This window comes from Heterocephalus glaber, unplaced genomic scaffold, assembly GCF_053883595.1.
Source record: "Heterocephalus glaber isolate CG9 unplaced genomic scaffold, H.glaber_assembly_v1.0 deba00001457, whole genome shotgun sequence".
Lineage (NCBI taxonomy): Eukaryota > Metazoa > Chordata > Mammalia > Rodentia > Bathyergidae > Heterocephalus > Heterocephalus glaber.
In genome coordinates this window covers 3,210,369-3,231,689 of record NW_028258305.1, presented here as the reverse complement: position 1 = coordinate 3,231,689, position 21,321 = coordinate 3,210,369, and the positions used below count along the sequence as shown (strand labels likewise).

The following is a 21,321-nucleotide window of genomic DNA, read 5'->3' as shown; positions in this document are numbered from 1 at the left end:
TCGCAAGTGCAAGGATCCAAGTTCGATCCCCGGTTCCAAAAAAAAAAAAAAAAAAAGATTTATATTCATGGGGTAAAAACCCTTGAATGTGCAATGCAATGGTTCTTTTTTTTTTGGTACCGGGGATCGAACTCGGGTCCTTACGCTTGCGAGGCAGGCAGCGGAACCACTGAGCTAAATACCCTGCCCTATTCTTTCAAAAACTTAAATGAAATAATATTCTTCTAAGGAAAGGAAATGCTATTACAATAAATAAATTTACTAAGTAAAACTTTAAAAATGTCCACAACCTTTTATTAGGTTAATAAGTTTAAGCAACATTTTATAATTGTGCTTTTTTTTATTTTGACATATACAAAGTCTTAAATTTTATAATGAATTGAAGCATAAGTGATTCTCATTTGAAAGATAGTAAATACTATACATATTTTCAGTGATATTATAATTATTCTGACATCAATATATGACAACATTAAAACACCAGTACCTGACAACATAAACTTAGAATTAATTGTTGTTGCTCAGGAATTCCCATTTATATATATTTTTCCTTACACTTTACAGCATAGTAACATGTTTATTATATCTTATGTATAAATATTTGGGTTGTTGATTATTAGGTAGAAAGGCAGAACTATAGTTTTTTCTTTTCCTGATCACTTTTTTATTCTTCACTGTTTTGTAAACCTATGCCTGACATTTGAACTTGAGCTAGTTTGGTAGGTATCACTTCCCTATTAGAGGACCTTTTGGGTTGTTACCCATATGTGGTTTTATTTTCCTGAGAAGTTATTGTTACTTTAGAACAAATGAATGAAGACTGAAATCATTAAATATTCCCAACCTGTATTTTATAATGAGATGAAAAACTGAAAGCTGTTATTCTTATTTGCCTTCCCTAGGGCTGTTAACACTTGAAATAAATATCAGCACCTTCGTGTTTCCTCTTAAGGCCTGTTTGTTTTCAGTGACTGTATTCTTAACTGATAATTGTATTTGGTCCCAATTCTCCATGATTTGCATTTTATTCTGAATTTGCATTCACATTATGTCCCATAGAAACTCTTCAAAGTGAAATATGTTGATGACTATTATGAAACTCTGAAAATGAAGGCTATAATGAAATTGACAAAGTCATCAAGAAGACAATGAAGGGAGCATTTTGGTGTAAACCAAGAGTTTTTTAAATGTCATCTCAAGTTATAAAAGGCTTATTTCCTTTCTCTTACAAATATTAGAAACTTAAAGATATCTTTGAAAATAAAACTCCTAATATCCCCAATAAGTATTTGAATGTGTCCTCTAACAGTAACTTAATTTGATAGACAGGCTATAATTAACTGTGACCTACAGTGTTCTATGTTTTTCAGAGATCATCCCTTAGTGATTTGAAAACTTAATTTCAAACTAAATAGTGTACAATGTGTGAGATTCTAAAGCACACTTCTACTATTTACATAAAATGAAGTGTTTGTCTTCAGGGCTTCAAAAGGCAGATACCTCTAGATGGGCTAATAATTTTTACAATCTAATGTCTTAGCAGACTAATTAGAGCAGGTGAGCTCTTTTTGGATTTTTTTTTAATACATAGACTTCCTTTCTATTTACTGCAAGTTAAAATTATGCTTTCTGAAGAAAAAACACCATGTATTTCATTGGACAAAAAATGTATACATGACATTTTAAATCTAGTTACTTCATTAATAATAAAACCAGAAATGTAGGAAGAAAATGAAAAATAGAAACAAATAGGTAAGATGCTATTAGCTATCATGCTATAGTCAGAACAAAAAGTTCAGCAGTAGAATGAAATTGGGCATTTTGACTTTAGTTGGAAAATTTACATGAAATTAGCACCAAATCAGGAGTAGTCCTAAATCCTCACTGAAAAATATTTTAATGTTAAAGTTTTGTGATACTAGCTATTAAACATTATGTTTATTTGAAATTGTTCATTCATAAGAGACTGAGCCTCACAAGTACCCACCCTGCCCTACACTCTTGAATCATTCAGATAAATGTATTATTTATTTACATTCTATTGTATGCATTATTTATGAGAATTATTCTCCAACTCAACTGAGCATATGGAATTTCTCTTCACAAGATAGGGGTGGCATCCCTGCCAAAAGTGGTACAGTCCTAAGAAGCTAATAAGGATTACCCTAAGTGTACAGGTAACTCTCATCTCTCCTAGAGCCGTTACATGTTTATACTGTACTGCATATCTCCAGATGCAAATACACATGGTCATTTTTATTTAAATTGTCATAGCTTTTTTTCTGTAGTTTCTAGCTAAGAGAATCAGTAATTTTACATTTTGAATTGACCTTAGTGGTCAATTATTATGTCCGAAAAAAAGGACTATATTGGGTAGCAGGATCATTTAACTCTTTCCATTCCTTCAATATGCTTTCTCTTGTCTCTATACTGAAATTTTCTGAGGAATGTTATTCACAAAATTTTTAGCAGCACTTGTGTGTTTCGTGGTTTGGCCTGTCTTTTTACCATATATTGGGGATTTACAGCTGTGTTCCATAACAAAATGACCAAGAAAACCGGTAAACTCATTGTGTCCCATGCTTCCTTGTACAAAATAATAGAGACATATAGACTGTTCTTGCTCTGTGTATATCAAGTGTATTGTTGGTGTACAATTTTTTATTCTAATAATTATTCAAAGCCAGTAATGATCTCCATTTGAATGAGTATAAACATTTTTATTCTGGAATTTGGAATTTGTAGCAACTCAATTTTATTTTCCATATTACCCTGCCATTTCAATTAGGTGCATTGTTCTTTACTCCACTGTTGCGACATTCTAAAGGTTTGCTTTCTACCCTAATAGTGAGTTGTTTGAGTGTTTAATATTTCTTGAGTGTATATAAAAAGCATACCAGTAGAAAGAGTAGAATAAAACATTGACAAATGAATTGTAGGGATTTTCTTCATTTGTAGTAAACTGCTAATACTTCAAATAATCTGTAACTGTTAAAACAATATAAATAACCTCCAAAATAATAGCCTTAGTTTATGACCAAAGAATGGCATTCTGATTAACTGGAATGCCTTAAAAAGTGAGCAGTGTAACTCAACTTCATACTTCTGAAATTCACTGTTGTTTTGGTTGGTCTCCCAGTTAAGTGCCTTGGAATATAGAGAATTTGTTCACTGTATGAACCATAAAGTCAAATTAAATTTCAGGATGCTTTTAGGAAGGCCTCCAGTGGTTTTAACCAAGATAAATAAGAAGCCAGAAGCGCTTCTAAAAATTAGAAAACACTCTATTGCTAATTATTAGTGGAAATCAATAGTAAATGTAAATTTCTATGATTCTTCTATCCAAAATATAATGCCATAGGCTAATACAATAAAACAAGACTGTTGTCCCACTTGAAATTTTTTCTTTCTCACACCAAACTTGTGGATTTTCAGGTTGGAGAATTTAGAAGTAGAAAATTTCAGAAACACTTGAACAAAAACAAGCATGCTGATTGTAATTTTTAGTTATATAATCTTCAAGCAGGCACTGTCCCAGGAAGTACAATTTAGAGTCAGAGCGCTGATGTTTGAATCTAGACTTTGCTGTGAGAGTGTTAGTCATTTCCCCTTGACCAGCCTGTTTCATGATCTGTAAAATAGGGACAATGCTAGGTGTGATGACCCACACCTGTCATCCCAGCTCTTGAGAAGCTGAGGGAAGAGGGTCACCTTTAGTTTGAGACCAACCTGGTCTACATAGTGAGTTCCAGGCCATTCTAAACTACATAGTGAGACCCTGTCTCAAAAAAGGCAGAGAGGGGTAACAATTAGTATGCCTTTCATTGAGTTAGTGTAAGAAGTAAGGATTCATGAGAAGCATTTAGAATAGTAACCCAAGCCCCAATGAGCATTACATAAATAACATTTTATGTTCTCATTTATACTCTGGCTGTCCTTCAGCAACATGAATTGGATTTGGGAAGGAAAGGTTGAATACTGGTTGATGGAGGTGTTCTGTAGAATGCCTTACAAGTATAAAGTTTTAAGTGAATATCCTCATAAACCTTATTATGAGGGGGTCACTCATTATACTGAATTTCTCATAGTATAAAGGAGACTGGATCCTCAGATATTTTTGTGACATAATACAGTGAACACTGCAGCTTCACTTTTATGGTAGAATTCAAGTGACTGTTACGTGCAGACTTTGTGCTAATAACTCCCCCCCACTTCTAAGTGCCTAGTTGCTTACAGGGTCTTATTGTCTACTTGTGCTATGCATGATTTCTAGGCATTATTAGGTATAATTTTTGTTGGACTGCCTGCCTAGAAAGTTTGTGATTTGAAGTTGTTTTATATGACATTTTTGAGTTTATCTAAATTTGTTTGTAGAACAAGTAGTGACACTAAGTTACAAATATAAAATAAAACATTTAGAAGCAAACAATCTTATAAAAAGGATTTTGTAACACCAGGTATACTGGCATGTAACTTACTGATTCTTCCTGATAAATAGAAATGATAGAAAACAACACAAAATTTAGCAGGAAGCACTTAGCAAATAAAGACTATAGTTTGATATTTAGATATAACTGTTCGGAAATATAGTAGTGCCAGTTGGATTAGGTTTTGTTTCAATAAAGCATTTAACTCTGTCAGCTACAGTTCTTGAGTATGGTTTTATGAGTAAAACATATAGCATTGTTAAAATCATTGGTATAGGAGTTTGTTTTATTAATAACATGTGATTCATAACACAATGACATAGAAAGGAAAAAATTATTGTAACATTTGACACAAAGTGTCTCTATATTGCCCAGGTTGGTTTTGGACTCCTGGGCTCAAGCAGTCATCCTACTTCAGCCTCCCAAGTGGCTGGGACTACAGGTACAGTCCACCAACCCAGCTCCTAAAAGGGAAGATTATTGAAATATAAATAGCTTTACTAAGATACTTAATATGATCAGACTTTATCTTCTCTTTTCTTCTTCTGCCTTCACGAGATTGTTCTCCAAAACAAATTACTTAGAAATTGAATAATCAATGTACTGAATGATTTCTAAAGCATTCATCTATTCTTTTTTCTTTCTTTCTTTCTGTTTTTGGTACAGGGGATCGAACTCAGGACCTTGCACTTGCGAGGCATGCATGGTACCACTGAGCTAAATTCCCGGCCCTCATCTATTCTTTATTACTTGCTGGCTCTAAGATTTTAGTAAAACTGATTGTCAATACTTGTCTATTGCCCCTTAGTTATAATTCTTTCCATCTGTAATCTGTGTGAATATACCCCATTTAGAAATATACGTTATCCACGTAGACCACAGTGGGGCCCTGTTGGGATGGTGTTAGCACTGATTCTCAAAGTAAAACATTGGCAAAATGTATGAATGTTGTGTGGATTTTGTTAGGAAAGCTTTTGGGATCTTTTAGGTTTTGTTTCACATCTGTAGCCTTTTGCTGAGCATTGTTGATTCATTTTAAATTTCTTGGACATATTAATTAAACTCTACAGATTAATAAAATCCTGTGAGTATCAGAATTATGATTCAAAAGATACCAGGCTATAGGGAAGTATGGTATTAAGAAGCGTCAAGAAAGTGACCTATGATGGTGGGTCTGAGTTCCCTAAGGTTACTGTCCTCCCTGCCTGTCCAGCAGGCAGTCCCTGAGCATTGAGCATTGAGAGGAAAATGACCCTGCAGGAGAGTAGGCAACATTGTATATATTTAAGAGCTAGTAGATTTAATAAATGTATCTGATAGTCAGGATGCTTTAAATTCCATAATGAGGTAATAAAAACATTTAACTTCATTATTACCCATTCTTTTGCCTCACATCTCATACACATGATGGGTATGTGTGCAGGAGTGTGTTCACATGTGTGCCTTTGTGCATTCCTCCGTGTCTGAACCCAGGCTTTGGCTTTTTCTGAAGCTCTTACAATCACTTGATAGAAAACTTTTCATTTAAAGATGAAATGACTCCATGGAGAATTTTCACCAAAGGCAAAAAAGCACAAAAATTCTTTTCTTCCTCCCTACATGCCTCATTACACAGAGATAGAGGATTCAATGTTTGAAAAATTATCATTTTTGTAGGTTTTATTTGTACTACGTGAAGACTGGGAAGTACAGAACTCAATTTAACAGATGCTGTCTCTGCTTCCAAAACTACCCACCACCACTACTATTGCATTATCATATATAATATTATATATCTAGTATATATATTATATATGTGTATATCACATCAGAGTTGCTCAAGAAACCTACCTCATAAAACCTGAATTAGACACCCCTATGGTGTGTGTAGCTACCAAGATGCAGGTCTAGATGAAAAGTTCACAGTGGCAACAATGGCAGGGCTGGGACAGTGAGAAGAAAAGTGTGGTGTCTTGGTAAGAGGCACAAATCCTGAGGGGGGATGCTGCATTTCCACTATCTTATCACTAATTTACCATTTGCCCCGAGTGACCAAAATCATCCTTCAGGCTTCTATTAAGTGGAGTAATAAGCACGTTTTATTCCCGAATTAGAAAGGGACCCCATAAGAACCTTGGTAGGCTTGCAGACTTGGCAAAGGTAAGGGAGGGGACAGAGAAGGAAATGAGAAAAAGGAGAGTTAATGGAGAAAGGGAGATCAGGTGTGCAAGGAGGCAACCTTTCGAAAAGCCAGTCTCTCTGTGGAAGGGAATTGCCGCCAGCACCTGCCAGTCTTTCCCAGTACCTCCAAATGCTTCTCCACATTTTATTATGTTTCAGCAGGACATTGTGTGGGTCTAGGAAAAGTTTATCTCAAATGTGCTGTTTCACATTCAGACCATTCCCTAAAACATTTTAACATGGTCCCTAAATTCACAGCTTGTGTGCATACTGAAGTATTAATTTGTGAATGCTTCTGGCATTTAAACACATCTTAAAAGGGAAAAGGGCAGTTTTACTGTGTTAAAAAAGCGAGACAAAACAAAATATACTGCCCAAACTTGTGGTTAAATGAATTTTGCTTAATGTTTTCCAGGGATTTTTTCCATTTTTAAATCCCTGTTAAGGAATTTTATACTTTTTTTTTGAATGATCTGGATTTGAAGTAGAGTAGATGTGGCCTTAAAGGAGCATGTTGGGAGAGGAGCAAGCTTTCCCTAGGGCCCTAGCAAATTGTAGGTGCTCAATAAATGGTTGAGTAGGTAGAACGATTATGTGGTATGTTTTAGTTATCAAGCAAATGGAAATTGGTGGCCTCTAAGAATATCAATAGGAATATTGGCATATTAGACCTTAAATACCCATTCATAAAACATTTCAACATCCTTCATTCCCCAGCTTGGAGTACACACAGTTAGACAGGTATCTGTTTTTCACAACAGTGCTTGGGCTCCTTCTCTCCTCCTCATTTCTCTGCACATGTGTCCTTCTGGTCCTTTTTCTCAGATGGCGTCACTGATTGAGGGGTGTTTAAGAGATCACATTGGCTAAATTATATGCCTTTAAGGATTGAGAGAGACATTGTTTAGACATTGGTGAAAAGAAGAGGAGGTGGGCCTAATTAGATGTGGTTCTGAGATGGTGAAATTCAACAATCCTATGAGTGAGTGCAGTGTGTGTGTGTGTGTTTGAACATGTGCAGACATGGGGTGTAAATGCACGTGTACAAGAGCATCGTGCACATTGGCATATTCCCACGTGGACTGGTGCCTGTCCTGATCTGGAGAGACTGAATTGTTCCCTTTTGGAGACAATGTCAGCTCTTTTAGGATGCTAGAGATCACTAAAATTACTAAAGAGATCTTGGTAATTTAAAAGAGTAAATGTACCTTCTCAAAGAAAAAGCTGCCTATTGACAAGTGCAGATAAACTTCACATTTTGAACACTGTATTTCATCAGTTTCTTCATAGCTGACCATTTCAGGGATAAGATCCTCAGACTCTCAAATACTCATCTCTTTGAATGGGACCTCTAAGTTAGGATAGAAGTATTGTTGTTTTTCTTTGTTTTTTTTTTTTAAAACTAATTTTGGCTTAGGACAAATGTTTCTGGCATGATTCTGATGTGATGAATGACCACCTGAGAAGATGCATCAAAGTGCTTTGTATACTCTAAAGTGATTTATAAGTGTTAGATATCAGATTAAACTTAATGGGGTGGGGAGGAGCAAACCACCTGTGAAATCATGTTATCCCAAGGTGAAAATAAGATCAGTTTGCATTCCCTGAGCACACACCAGCTGGGAGATAGCTCAAGGCCTACCAAGCTGTGCATGAAACCAGCTCAGGTTAGCCATTCAGTGTAGAAGGCCTATGAACTGAATCCACCTGTATGTAGATATTCTAGGGATGACTAGATCAATCTGTGTTGTTGTATTAAGAAATATAGTGGCTGATATTTATTGAGTGCTTGCTGCATGCTTGGCAGTTTACATATGTTACAGCTGTGTGGGAGGGATTTTTTTAAACCTCGTTTTACAGTTTGGACTATTAAGGCTTGGAGAGGTTGTGCCTTTATCTAAAACTATGTAAGTTGCACAGTCAAGTCTCAAACAAGGATCTCTTTGTATTTTCTTCTTTAAATTTTCTTCTTTTTAAAAACTGTGTGCTGCAACTGAGCTTTAATATATTTTTATAGTAGTGTGTGTATGTTTTGTGAGGAGTTCCTACATTGTAAAAGTCCTTTTTAGATGTTTCATGATGTTTAATATCAAAGACCATAGTACCAGGTAGCAACTCAACACAGAGAATCCCTATATACAGTGGACCCTCAAGTTATGACTGACCTGACATGTGAACAACTTGGGTTAACTAGGTTAATAGAAGATTTATCCACCTCTTGTTATCTATAGCATGTACCCAGGTAAACATCCAAAACTGAGCTGTATTGACTTACAACCAACTTGCATTACAACAAGTCCTCGGGAACCAATCCAGTTCATAAGTCAAGGGTCCACTGCAGTGCGTAAGCTTATCATTCATCCAAAAACATATTTGTATTTACTTTAGTACAGATATTTCCCTAAGATGGAGGCTATAAAGATGAATCAAATATGGCCCAAAACATTCATAGCATGGGATTGTAGTCAGACAGAGCAGGTCATTACAGAGTAATGGAAGAGTAAAATGACAGAGGTATTCATGAGGAGAGCTGAGTGCTCAGGGGAGAGCCTCACTCATCCTGGGATGGTGTGAACATATCAGGGAAGGCTTGCTCTGGGAGGTGATATCTGAGCTGTGTCTTACATAACAACAAGGAGGTTATCAGTGCCTGGGGTCAGGCAGGACAGAGCAAGGCAATGGAGGCTGAAGAGAAGGATGGGCATGGGCCTGGGACAATAAGCAGCAGAATATCTACCTGAAATCTCATATGGTTGGGAGTTGCTGGAGCACAAGGAACAAGGAGAGGAATGGTCCCTGGAGTAAATGATGAAGAGCTCTGTGTACCAAGACAGGGTTTCTCATTTTATTCTGTAGGCAATAGGGAGTAGCTCATTCATTTAACACACATTTCCTGAATGGTTACAGCCAAGTGCTGTGCTTGATATTCAGGATGCAGTGGTGAGCTACATGGATGCCATTCCTGTCCTCAAGGAGCTTATGCTCTAGTAGAATTGAATTCTTTTAAAACTGGGGAATTACAAGGGCCTTATCAAAAAGAGCAGTCATCAAGATGGAAAACAAGAGACTGACTTATTTGAGAACTCCCTTGGGGTGAAAATGGACAAGACATGATGAGTGATTGGATGGTGAGGCAGGGAAGGTAGAGAAGAAAAAGGGAGAGAGAGAGATTGGCCATGGATGGCTGCTGTGATACCCACTGAGATGAAGAATAAAAAAGAATGAATAGGATTGATGGAGACATGAGTTTACCTTGAACTTGCTGAGTGAGGTGAATATTTTTATAAGTAGATATTTGAGCAGATAGACATAAAAGTCTAAAGAACAAAAAAGAGATCTATAGGCACAAATTTGGTAGCATATCAGTGAGATCATTCAAACCATGGTCATCAAAATATTATCCAAGGCAGCCTGGGATTTAGCTCAGTGGTTCTGCCACCTGCCTCGCAAGCGCAAGGACCCAAGTTCGATCCTGGCTACCAAAAATAAATAAATAAATAAACAAACAAAATATTATCCAAGGAAAATATGGACAGTGATAAGAAGGCCTGAAGTAAGCTCAAATGTAAAACATCCATGGAAAAAGAGTCACCAGTGGATATGTTTATATAGGAAAGGGAGATCATTTTTGAAGGTATAGTTTGTTTGTTGGAATACTTGTGGTATAGTAACTAATAATAATTCAGTTCAGTTCCCTGAACACTTATTGCCAGCTGAACTTGAGCCGTGCATCATACTAAGCCAGGAAATGAGAAGACAAAGAAGAGTAAGATGCTATCCGGGAGAAGCCTGCAGTCAGGGGAGGTCATTGCTTCTACCATATTATCAGTAGAACTACTTTCTAAATAAAAAAGAAATACAATGCAATGAATAATTTTTAAAAACCAAATAATTTATTTTGGACCCTTCTTAAGAACTGACAGAAGAAAATATGAAGCATTCAAGCTCTCAAAGAGAGGAGAGGTAGGAGAACCATAGCTTATTTCAAATATTTAACATAATGTCTTCTAGAACCCTAGTTCCAGGGGAAAAAAAAGGAGATTAAATTGCCTTACATATTATATGCTGTATTTCTATACTGACCAAGAGGACCTTCCTGATGGAATGAATCTTCTAGCTAACTGTCTCCATTTATGGCACTTGACATGCTGTCTGGGGGACACTGGTTGTCAGTGCCAAGTTAGAGTGTAGATTCAGTGATGTTTGAGGTTTTCCCAGTTATGGTTCTGTGTCTAGCCCCATGAATGTCTCCTAGAGAAGTAGCTGTCAGACTTTTGGACAATTATGTAAAGCTTAACAGTCTTTTTTTGGTACCAGAGATCGAACTCAGGACCTTGTACTTGTGAGGCAGGCGGCAGAACCATTGAGCTAAATTCCCGGCCTAGTTTGAGAAACTGATGAAAACTTACAAAACTGTCCCAGGGGAAAATATGGAAGCATATATGTAAAAACAAATATTGTCAAAATAAGACTCTCCCGGGGCTGGGGATTTAGCTCAGTGGTTCTGCGGCCTGCCTTGCAAGGACCTGAGTTTGATTCCCAGTACCAAAAAAAAAAAATACTCTCCTTCCCTCAGACTTTCCATAGGAGGTCCCTGGACTCCAGGTTAGGACCTCTTGTCTTAATGGATTTGTAATAGATGAGAACATAGCCATTGCTCATTCTGAAATTATACACATTGAACAAAGAAGCCTCTTCAGGACTTAATTTAGAACCATGACTAAGGTTTGCTATACATCTAATGCAGTGCATCATTGAATTTATTCTATCAGCCTTACTTTACAAGTGGCCCCAAGTAATTCCCAACTTTGCAGATATATGAACATAATCATATGCACATATTTTATTTTAAAAGTAATGATGTTGTTTGGTATAACTACATATAGTTACAGAGATATGCTGTTATAACTGAGATTCTCTGTGGGATGTGGCATACTCACATATAGTCACAGAGATACGCTCTTGTAACTGAGATTCTCTGTTGGATGGCTTTTGGGGGAGTTCTTTCTGATTAGGGCTGCCTTACATATTTATATTGGAAGAGTTCATGAGCTATTTCTGATACTTAAACTTTAATCATGCTTAGTGAACTGAGCTAAGCATAATTCTTGTTCTGTTTTGGTAACCTTGTGGATTTCTCCTAGTGCTTGGTTTCATATGACTACACCATTCTTGAAATGCTAATACACAAAATGCTAATGCAAGAAAGAACCACAAAAGTTAGATTTCATTTCAGAGAAGTATATTCAGTATTCACAGGCTTCTGGAAGAGCAAGGCTGTGAGAAGAATGAGATTAGGTGGAAAATATTGGCTCCTACCTTTGATGAACACACAAATTTAAACATATAGGTTGCACAAAATTTGGATAAACTGAGGTGGAATCCAACATTTCTTGCATGAATGCCTGTATAATGTGGCAATAGCTGTGAGAAAAGAGGAGCCCAGCATCTAAGACCCAACACAATGAAAATGCAATGAATCGGAATGCCTCACAGATCATAGTGGAATCAGAATTTCCAGCAAGGAAAATCTTTTCATGGTGAATTAAGTGGTGGATGAAGAAAAATGGTGATGAAAAAAGGTAGGCACAGATCACAAACACTGGGCTCAGGGCTCACTGCTGAAGATTTAAGAACCTTAGCTAAAGCTATGCAGAATAGAATGTGGAAAATTGAATTTACTAAACAATTAAGCATTGAATTAATCTACATCCTGCACAGTAGAAAAGTGGGGGAGGGAGCAGAGCAGAGCTGAATAAATCAGTGGAGCTCATTAAAAGATAGTGAATATATCAGATCTGTTGTAGCATAAAGGAGGACAGTTTCCTGTATCACATGGAATAATTCTTTGGTTCTAAGTCACCTTTTTTGGAGTCCTAGTCTTAATCAGATTAACAAACAGGCTTCTGATGAGGTTAGTCTGTTGCTCTGTATTTTTGCTTGTTATCACTAGCTTTTCTATTAATTACAAGCCAGATCACCAGTCAACAATAGTAGTGAGGGACAACATAAATAAAATGAGAGTGCCCAGGAGATGTCCCTCGCGGATCTCATGCATCCTGAAACTCCCACGGGTTCCTGCAGCCTCCCACATGCCTTGCTGGTCTTTTGTTCAATTACAGTTAATGCAATAGTTTGCCATTTTCTCCTTCTAATTATATTTTCAAGTGGGATTTGTAGCACATAGAAAAACATCCTTTTACATGTTGAGGCACCGGGGTTTTGTGCCTGGCATTGTCTGTCCCCTGGGTGCTGTACCATTCTTTCTGCAGAGCTCTGAATAAACAAGTCCCCCTTTTAGAGCTGCAGTTGTACAAACTGAAAATTTATGCATTAACTGTTTGCATTCTGAGCATGTGTCCCAGATTACGTCTTACAGCATTCTTCTGGTATGCTGCAGAATGCTTGTTTGCAAAAAGCACTTCTTTCACAGCTCACATATCTCTCAATCACAAAATCAGCAAATCAATTAGCACTGTTTTTGAGAATGTGCAGAAGAGGTGAGTCAAATGTACAGGTGGCATATGCTTCCATGACTTTATTTCATTTGAGGACCTTCTGGCCAGGGTCATAGAATAGGTGGCAATGAAGCATCCTTGTCAGGTGCAGTGAATCTCCTCTTTAATTCTTATACAGCAGGTCTCTTAGATGGGATCTTTACTTCCCTCTCCCTGGGTGTCTGAAACATTTTGATCTCCTCAACCCTTATTTTCTCTGACATGGGAAAATACTTTTCAAGAAATAAGCAAAGAGCTCTATGATTTTGCTAAGTGTATTAAAATGTTAGAAGGGTCAAAAAACGTTGCTGCATAAGTCTTTAACTGTGACCTTGTATGACTGAAATGATGTATACATATCTTACACACGAGATCATCCTCCTTTCCCGCTAATAATCTTGAAGACAAGTATTCCCTAGCTAAGATCCAGCTTTCTATTCTGTATCATTCCTACTGTGCAGGATGACCAGTGACTCACGAAGCTGTTGTTGAAAGCTAGCACTAAAAGCTAATTAAAGTCTTTTTGTGGTGATAAAGAGAGATTTAGGAGAAGTATCACCAGGATTGTTTTCCCCAAGAATTTAATTTACAGCCAATTTTTTTCCTATCTGAATGTTACTTTCAAATGAACCCAGTGATAAGAAGCAACATCTGTTTTCCCTTCAGTAGTACAAGAAGGCTCGGCAGGGGCTGAGTGTACACAGTCCATGTGAATCTATTGTTATTCTCATTTCTTTTTTGTCCCTGTGCCTGGTCCATTTGCCATGTACCATCCGGAAAACAGCTGACACATCCTAGCTATTATGGGCCCAGGCTTAATTGCAAGATCTTAAACGCTCTGCCATGTTTATCTTTTAGGATGAATCAGAGGCTTCTGTTCTCTACCACAATAGTGGTAGAGACCATCACTCTCATTTTGCATTTCCAGAGTAGCAGGTTGTTGTGCCAGAGGGTTTGTTGATGTGAAAAATGTAGTTAGAATCAAGTGACAGCATTTCCCCTTTTCTTTACTTGAAATGTTTTTGTTTTATTTGGTAATAAAGCATGGAATTACTTACAGAATAACTATTTGTTGATAGTATTTTAGTTGGGAAGCAGAAGTTGGCAAATTTTGAATGTGACAATGAAGCTCTGAACTGGAGCCACTCTTGAAAGGGAACAGGAAAGATAACACGTTGTCTATGTTATCATTATGCAATGAGATCATGCCCAACGAGTGTCAATGGGTGGGTCTTAATTGGGTTTCTGATTTGTGCCCCCACAGCCCTCTTGGAACAGAGATCATGATGACACAGCGTCCACCCGTTCAGGAGGAACCCCAGGCCCTTCCAGTGGGGGCCACACGTCACACAGTGGGGATAACAGCAGTGAGCAAGGTAGGAGAGGTGCTCTCATTCTCTTTTGCTACTTGTTTCATTTCAAGAGTTGAAAAATCAGAAACGTCTAGTTGGTTAGTATCTGCACAGTTTCTCCTAAAATATAAGTTCTACATGGTTTGAGAATCAGCTCATCTTGCTCAATTCCCTGACTCTTCCTTTCTGCCATTCCAACTGCTGAACTGCTTTGTCACCTGGCCACCTCTGTGAAACAGAGTCAGTGAAGTTGACTGACAGCAAGATTAGAGAAGTAGATTCGAAGTTCAGATGTGGATAAGCAGTATGGCACTACTGCCCTGCTATACAAATAGCAAGTATTATTACCACTTACCCTTAGAGGCTTTTCAAAAGATCATGAAGAAACACCCACCATGATTTCAAGTGAACAATGATGTCTTAAGATGATTAGAAGGCATTGGGCAACCTGTGCTGGGCTTCCCTCTGCATGGAGCTTAAGCCATTTTTCTGGTTTTACTTATTTCACTCTCTTAAGGGCTTGACTTCATTGCAAGGCCAGATTAAATGGAATTAGGGAGCAATATCAACTTAACTTGTGTTGTGCTTTGAATGCACAGACCTGTGTGTGTATGTGGGTGTATATGGTTGAGTATAACTAACAGGAAATAATGTTTAAACATAAAGTTAGTCTTTACCAAAAAGGTGAATGAGTAGTCAGATGTCTTGTACTGCTTTTGATGAGGCCCTACTGCAGTGGATTTCATGTTCAATTAATGCAATTAACATTTAAAGTGAATTCTTTATCTGAATATAAAAAGACTGCTTTATTGAAGTTGACTCTGAGCCTGCAGTAGATACATACTTTCAAATCTGGTTTTGTGATCATGTTTGACTGGAATGCTGTTAGACAACAAAGGAATTTTGTTGTTTAACTCAGTTGGACTACACCAATTAGAATTACAACGTCTATAGTGAATATAGCATGGTTAACTTGAAAACAAGAACAGGAAAATTCAGGTTTTTTTAAAAGTACATGTATGCTATTTACCCTGGGAATAACTTCTATAAATAAAATTTTAAGCATTTGAGATATTTTATTCTTCAAAGAAAAGTTGCTGACTTCATCAGAAATGTAAGCCTAGTAAAAATGGAGCCTGGAATAGTAAACTAGTCCAGAGCTGAGGCAGAAGCAGGTGACCTCTAACCTCTGACTTTTACTGGAAGATGATATGCAACATAAATCCAAGGGGCCTTTTTTCTTTCAAGAGTGTATGTATATGTTATGGCATTGCTGTTCACAGTGCTCTAGTTAAGGTGGTATCAGCACTTTCAGCAGAAAGCCCGACTTTCAGAATTCTACTTACCCTATGAGTTTTCAAAGAGGTGAAAATGGAATCTAAATTCTTTTTCCCATATCTCAGAATTGCTACATGGGGTCATAGCCTAGCATTTTGTTTCTTTCTTTTTCATTTCTTGCTTTTTAAAACGTATATCATCTAAGAAACGACAGGTACCTGGGCTGTGGCATAAAGACTTGAGGACTGCTGAAATGCACTTGAATTTAAGACTGTAATGCATCAGTTTTCACAAGCACGCTCTGATAAGATGAGTTTTCAGAAGGTGCATGCCCAATGTCAGTCCTTGCCCTCTGATGGGCCATGACAAAGAATTAAGAATTTGCTGTTTCTTTTATCTTCAACAAGTGATCTTCAAAGGCCTATTTAATAATGAATTTGATTGTAACCAGGAAGCATATACTTTTCACATTATTGCTGTGGCATTTAGAATGCTTCTTTTTATATTTCTTCTCATTATGTTTTTATATTTAAGACCACCACCTAGGTTTTTCAAAAAGTATTTTCACATAGATTATTTCCCTTGAATGACCTCAATCAAACCATTTGAAAACAATCCTAGGGCTGGGAATTTAGCTCAGTGGTTCTGCTGCCTGCCATGAAAGCACAAGGTCCTGAGTTTGATCTCTGGTACCAAAAAAAAAAAAAAAAAAGAATAAAAAAAAAAAATAAATAAATAAATAAATAAAAACAATCCTTGTGGCAGATGAAGCAGCTTTAGCCTCATTTTACAGATGTGGAAAATAAGATGTGGTTAGGCTTTGTGATATGCTAAGGTCCCAGTGCAGTGCCAAACCTAAAGTTCCAGTGTCCTGATGATATATGCAAGACTCTCCTCATCATCCTCTCATCCTCTCAACTGCTCATCCTCTTCCTCATGTCTCCACCAAAGAACTAGAGTCAGTTCCTGTCGGTGAGATCAAATAGCCACTGTCTGTGCTGACTTCCCTCTCTGCCCTATACCTGCTGGACAGCAGGGGTGATGGGAGCCACGCCTCCAGTCTCTCTTGCCCTTCGTTGGTGGGTTTTCTTTGGCAATGAGATTTATTCCTGCTAACTGCAGAATGATGCCTGCAAGTGTTGCTGCAAAAATTTATGCACATTTCCATGCCAAACACGACCCTTCTAAACCTCGTTTTTCATCCCTGAGACCTGTGGAGCTGAGTTTTTGTGCAGCCTTCAGATTAACTGTGCACAGTGGCTTTTCCATGTTTTCCCTGTCTGCCTTTTCTGGCAGGCCTGGACGTGTAAGCTGTGCCAGCATTTGGCCCAGAGTACATGTCCTAAATAGTTATTTACACAGTTTGAGTCCATTTTAGTCAACTGGGTAAATAACAGCCCTCTTCAAAAGATTTATAAATCCATAAATATGTCTTTATACATACCCAATAGACAGAAATAACTCAATCTGTCAAGAACATATCCAAAGAGGTGTTTCCCCCACAGACAGGAGTAATACATATTTTAAAACTTTCTCTACTGTATTATTTGTGCTACATTTCTTTTTACTCATTTCTTTTCAATTTTCACCACTTCATTATGGCACCTGTGGTACAAAAAAGTAAAGAAAAGGAAAGAAAGAAAGAAATCCTGTAGGCTTTGGCCATCTGTTAAATAGCCTACCAGCTGCACAGTGTAGACATATATCAGGCTACATATATCTCAACTGAGTCCTATTCTTTTGAACTTTCAAAGTAAATAAAATAAGTCATCCAGGAAAAATTTAATGTTTTGATGGATTTCAAAAGACGGTAATAGTTCCTGGTTGCAGTTCTAGTGAATTTGGGAATTTAGAGTACCTGATAATTTTCCAAATTAGTGGCTGTTTTAGTGGCTGTTGTGATTGATGAAATAGTTTTAGAACAAATTTTTACATAAGCATAAAAAATGAAATAAAAATCCAATTCTGGGCATACTAAAAGAGAATGTCCATAAAGTATATAATTAAGAGAACACCAAAGATATTATTATTCAGGGACTTAATATTTATTCATGATTTACATAATATATCCTTCCAACACCTAAAATTATTCATCCTGGCAACTCTTCCTATGTCATCTACTTTCATTTAATAGTAACACTTGTGGCACCTTGCAGGAAATTGATTCTTTAACAGTGAAGCCCCTTTAAATTGGCATTTAAGAGGGAGGCTTCACATTTGAATTTGGTTGGGGATTCTGCTGTTGCTACAACATTGATTTTGTCTACTGTTTTAACTTCCTCAAAGCATTTCCAAAGTTATTATGTTAAATCCTTGTTTTCTTCCTCTCAATTATTTGCTGCTTTCCCATTATGCAGGAGAAAAGCAAGTAGTTTGGAAATACTGGAGAGTAGCTGTCAGAGTGAACCCTGGGATCTTGGTCCCTGGCTTTGCAACTGCTTTGGGAGAGGCGGTCTTGGACTCACAAGTAATGTCTGGTAATATGAGGTGAACTTTGGCAGAGAAGTGTGTAGTTCTTTTTTATCCTATGGTGTATGTTTAGAGCAAGAGAACGTTAAGCAAGCCTAGTGCCTCTTTCCTCCAGATTCCCATTTCTGCTCAGGAACTGCTACAGCCACTCTGTGCCTTGCAAGCAGCTTTGCTGCGATTGGCCACAGTTTGAGTTTGGGCCCATCTCTGCATTTCATGCAAAGTCTAGAGAGTGAATAAGTGATAATGATAAAATATTAAAAGAGGACACGAAGCGCTGTCAGTCAGTGTGGCTATTTTCATCCCCTCACTCTGTGAACCAAGGTTATGGAGGATCAGAGTGGCTGAAAGACTTGCCCAAGGCCACCTGCTGGGTGGTTGTCCAGTTGAGACTTGAAACGCTGTAGTCTGACTCCACAGCCTGGGCTCCAAGGGACCACATCCCTTGTGATGGGCATTCTTTCATGTGGCTTAGGAATAGAAAACCAGATCACCTGTCACTTTTTCTGTTACCAATGTCACCAGACATTTTTTCTGTTACCAGTTTGATCACTCTTGCCCAGTTAGATGTCTGTACTAGGCCTGGTACTATACTCTGTCCTGGGTACATGGCCTTGAATAAGAGAATCAGCTGAGACTCAGAGGTGGTTAGACTCTGCTGGGGGAGAGAGAACCTAGTTTTGTGTGCTAAGTAGAATGATGATTGAGCTATTTACAAAAGGAACATGATGATTGATATGATTAATTGTATTATGTACTAAGAGCCTATATCACTTCACTCAAAGAGTGATCTAATTAAGAATAAGAGCGTAGAAAACAAGTCAGGATATTTCTCTCGCAGAACATTTCCCTCTTAAAAGCTCATCTTAGTTTCCTCTTTTGTAAGGACAAAGAAAAAATATAATTTTGACCTTGGAATTTGATGTGAAACATTTCAACCCTAAAAGTTGTTACTGGAACCTCTAAAACCCACTGAACTTCTCCTTTTAGAGGCAGGACTCATATCAACAATAGTACCACTGGGGGAGAAAAAAAGCAAACCCAGCATGTTTCTTTAAAGAAGAATAATTGAAAAGCACTGCTATTTCGTTATAATAATGTATCAATAGTTGCAAAGCCTCCCACTGCCCCACCCCCTCCACGCCAGCTTTTGTATGAGTCCAGGCAACCTATAGGCAGAAGGCAGTCCCATGTATTATTGAGGGGACTCTCAAGGCAGTTGTTCCAGACCTGGGAAGCCAGCAGGCAGAGCTGCCTGAGAGGGGGTGGGGAGCGACCAGGGAGGGAGGTGGGGAAGGGCCACATTGTGTTCCAGATGACTGAGCAGCGATTTATATACCAGCTCGCCTTTTTACATGAAGAAGAAAAGTAATAACAGCCTGAACCCAGGCATTTGAAACAGTCAGCTGTCTGATGAATAATGGGATAGGTGGGAAGGAACACTCTGATTGGATGTCTTAATGAGCACATTTCGCACAGAGTTTGGGCTCAGGCTCCCCTTGACCTTTGCCCTTTATTGACCAAACTGACACTTCATTTTTCACATACTTCCAATTATGGCTGGGCTTAAGTGTTGCCCTCCCTCCTTTATTTCTTTCCTATGGACAACTTAAGAGTGGTCGAGGCCACAGAAGATATTTTAATTTGAAAAACTACCGCAGCAACTCAGGTTTAGGTTGAAATCTGAAACTGCTGTCTGTTTGCAGTTTTTCACATGAAAACCCAAAGTTAATACTGCTTGTTTAGAAATAGTTTTCTTTTTTAAAAAATTCCAACAGATTTTAAAAACAAAATATTTATAATAACTTAAGAACTTTGAAAATGAAGAAAAGTATTAAAAATTGTTATTTTGCTTTATTTTATTTTGCTTCATTTGCCTATTAGTCAAGTGGCTCACTTGATTCATATTTGTTCTCATTTGTTTCTTAAGCTTTGTATCTCTCTCTGGACTTCTTATATTTCAATAACACTGTAATGTCTTTTGACTAACACACTTTTGTGAAAAGGGAAAAGTGAAATATAATTGTGACCACAGGCTGTGGCCCTTACACCACTGCAGCCCTATGTGTTACTTTGGTTATGTTTCATGTTGGACTGCAAATTAAAATGTGGCCTTTGTATGTGGTGGCAGGCAGAATAGGAAAATGATTTCCTGGTGGGAAAAATCAGGTGTAAAAAGAGAAAGGGGAAGTTATTATATTTCCCAAACCCCTCATATCAAAAGGTCTGTATTATTAACTTATCAAGCATGTTGAATTAGATGTTTGGACAGAGAGCAGTTTTCCCAAGAACATCTTGTAATGTACTCACCTTCCCTTTTATTGACTCACCAAATATGAGTAACAACGCTTGATTTCCAGCACCATGAAAGCAGGTCACCTTAAAGAAAAATAAGCTCATCATCTGAGGGTAGTAGCTGTGTATTTTAAGGCATGAACTTGGCCGTCAGCATTTTCATTGAACGTGCATCTTCTCTTACTAGTAAACTTGAGATCATTGTTCTATCTTAAGCAACCAAATAATGCTTTTGAAATTATTTACAGCTAAATACATTTCTTTGTAACACAAAAAGTATCTATCTCAAAGTGGATGAAGTGTTGCCTACTTTATTATGGAGCCCTCTGGCATATCCATGGCATATTTTTACTATAATATGGTAATAAAAGAATATGTAAAAGACAGACAAAGGTTCTGTCTTTTTCTGTAAGGTGACCTCTGTTACCAAGTAACTGCTTTACTTATGAGCTTATTAAAAACTCAAAAAATGAGCTTTTCATACTTCACAGGCATTGATGTGAAAATGAGCTGTCCTGTGAGTAGTTTTCTTGATCATTTTTAGAACAATTGATTAGCCAAAGAGCTCCTGTCATTAGTTGACATTGACTGATAGCAATTTGTCACAAGCTCTGAAGGTCAGCTAGACAGTTGGAGTTTCAGCTTGTCTTTGACTGACCTTTACTGATTTCATCCTCCTGTTATTGGGTTTGAATAGGTCTGACCCTCAATTCAAAAAGACAGGACATTAGTCAACAGGGTCATTTCTTATTTGATTGTTCATTTTTATGTATGTGTGAATTCATGGTCTGGATTTTTTTTATCAATTTATATACTCTCATTTTTGAAACTCAAAAGATATGA

The 21,321-nt window shown here is 37.4% G+C and overlaps 1 protein-coding gene across 3 annotated transcripts in view; it reads left to right on the top strand.

The window, feature by feature from the left end:
- The window catches only part of Meis1 (Meis homeobox 1), a 136,614-nt gene that overhangs the window by 15,534 nt on the left and 99,759 nt on the right, over positions 1-21,321 (top strand). For all 3 annotated transcript variants that reach the window (XM_004849949.4, XM_004849953.3, XM_021262531.2), the window contains one exon: positions 14,349-14,460. In XM_004849949.4, coding sequence (XP_004850006.1) covers positions 14,349-14,460 — 112 coding nt within the window. The remainder of the gene's footprint in view (positions 1-14,348; positions 14,461-21,321) is intronic.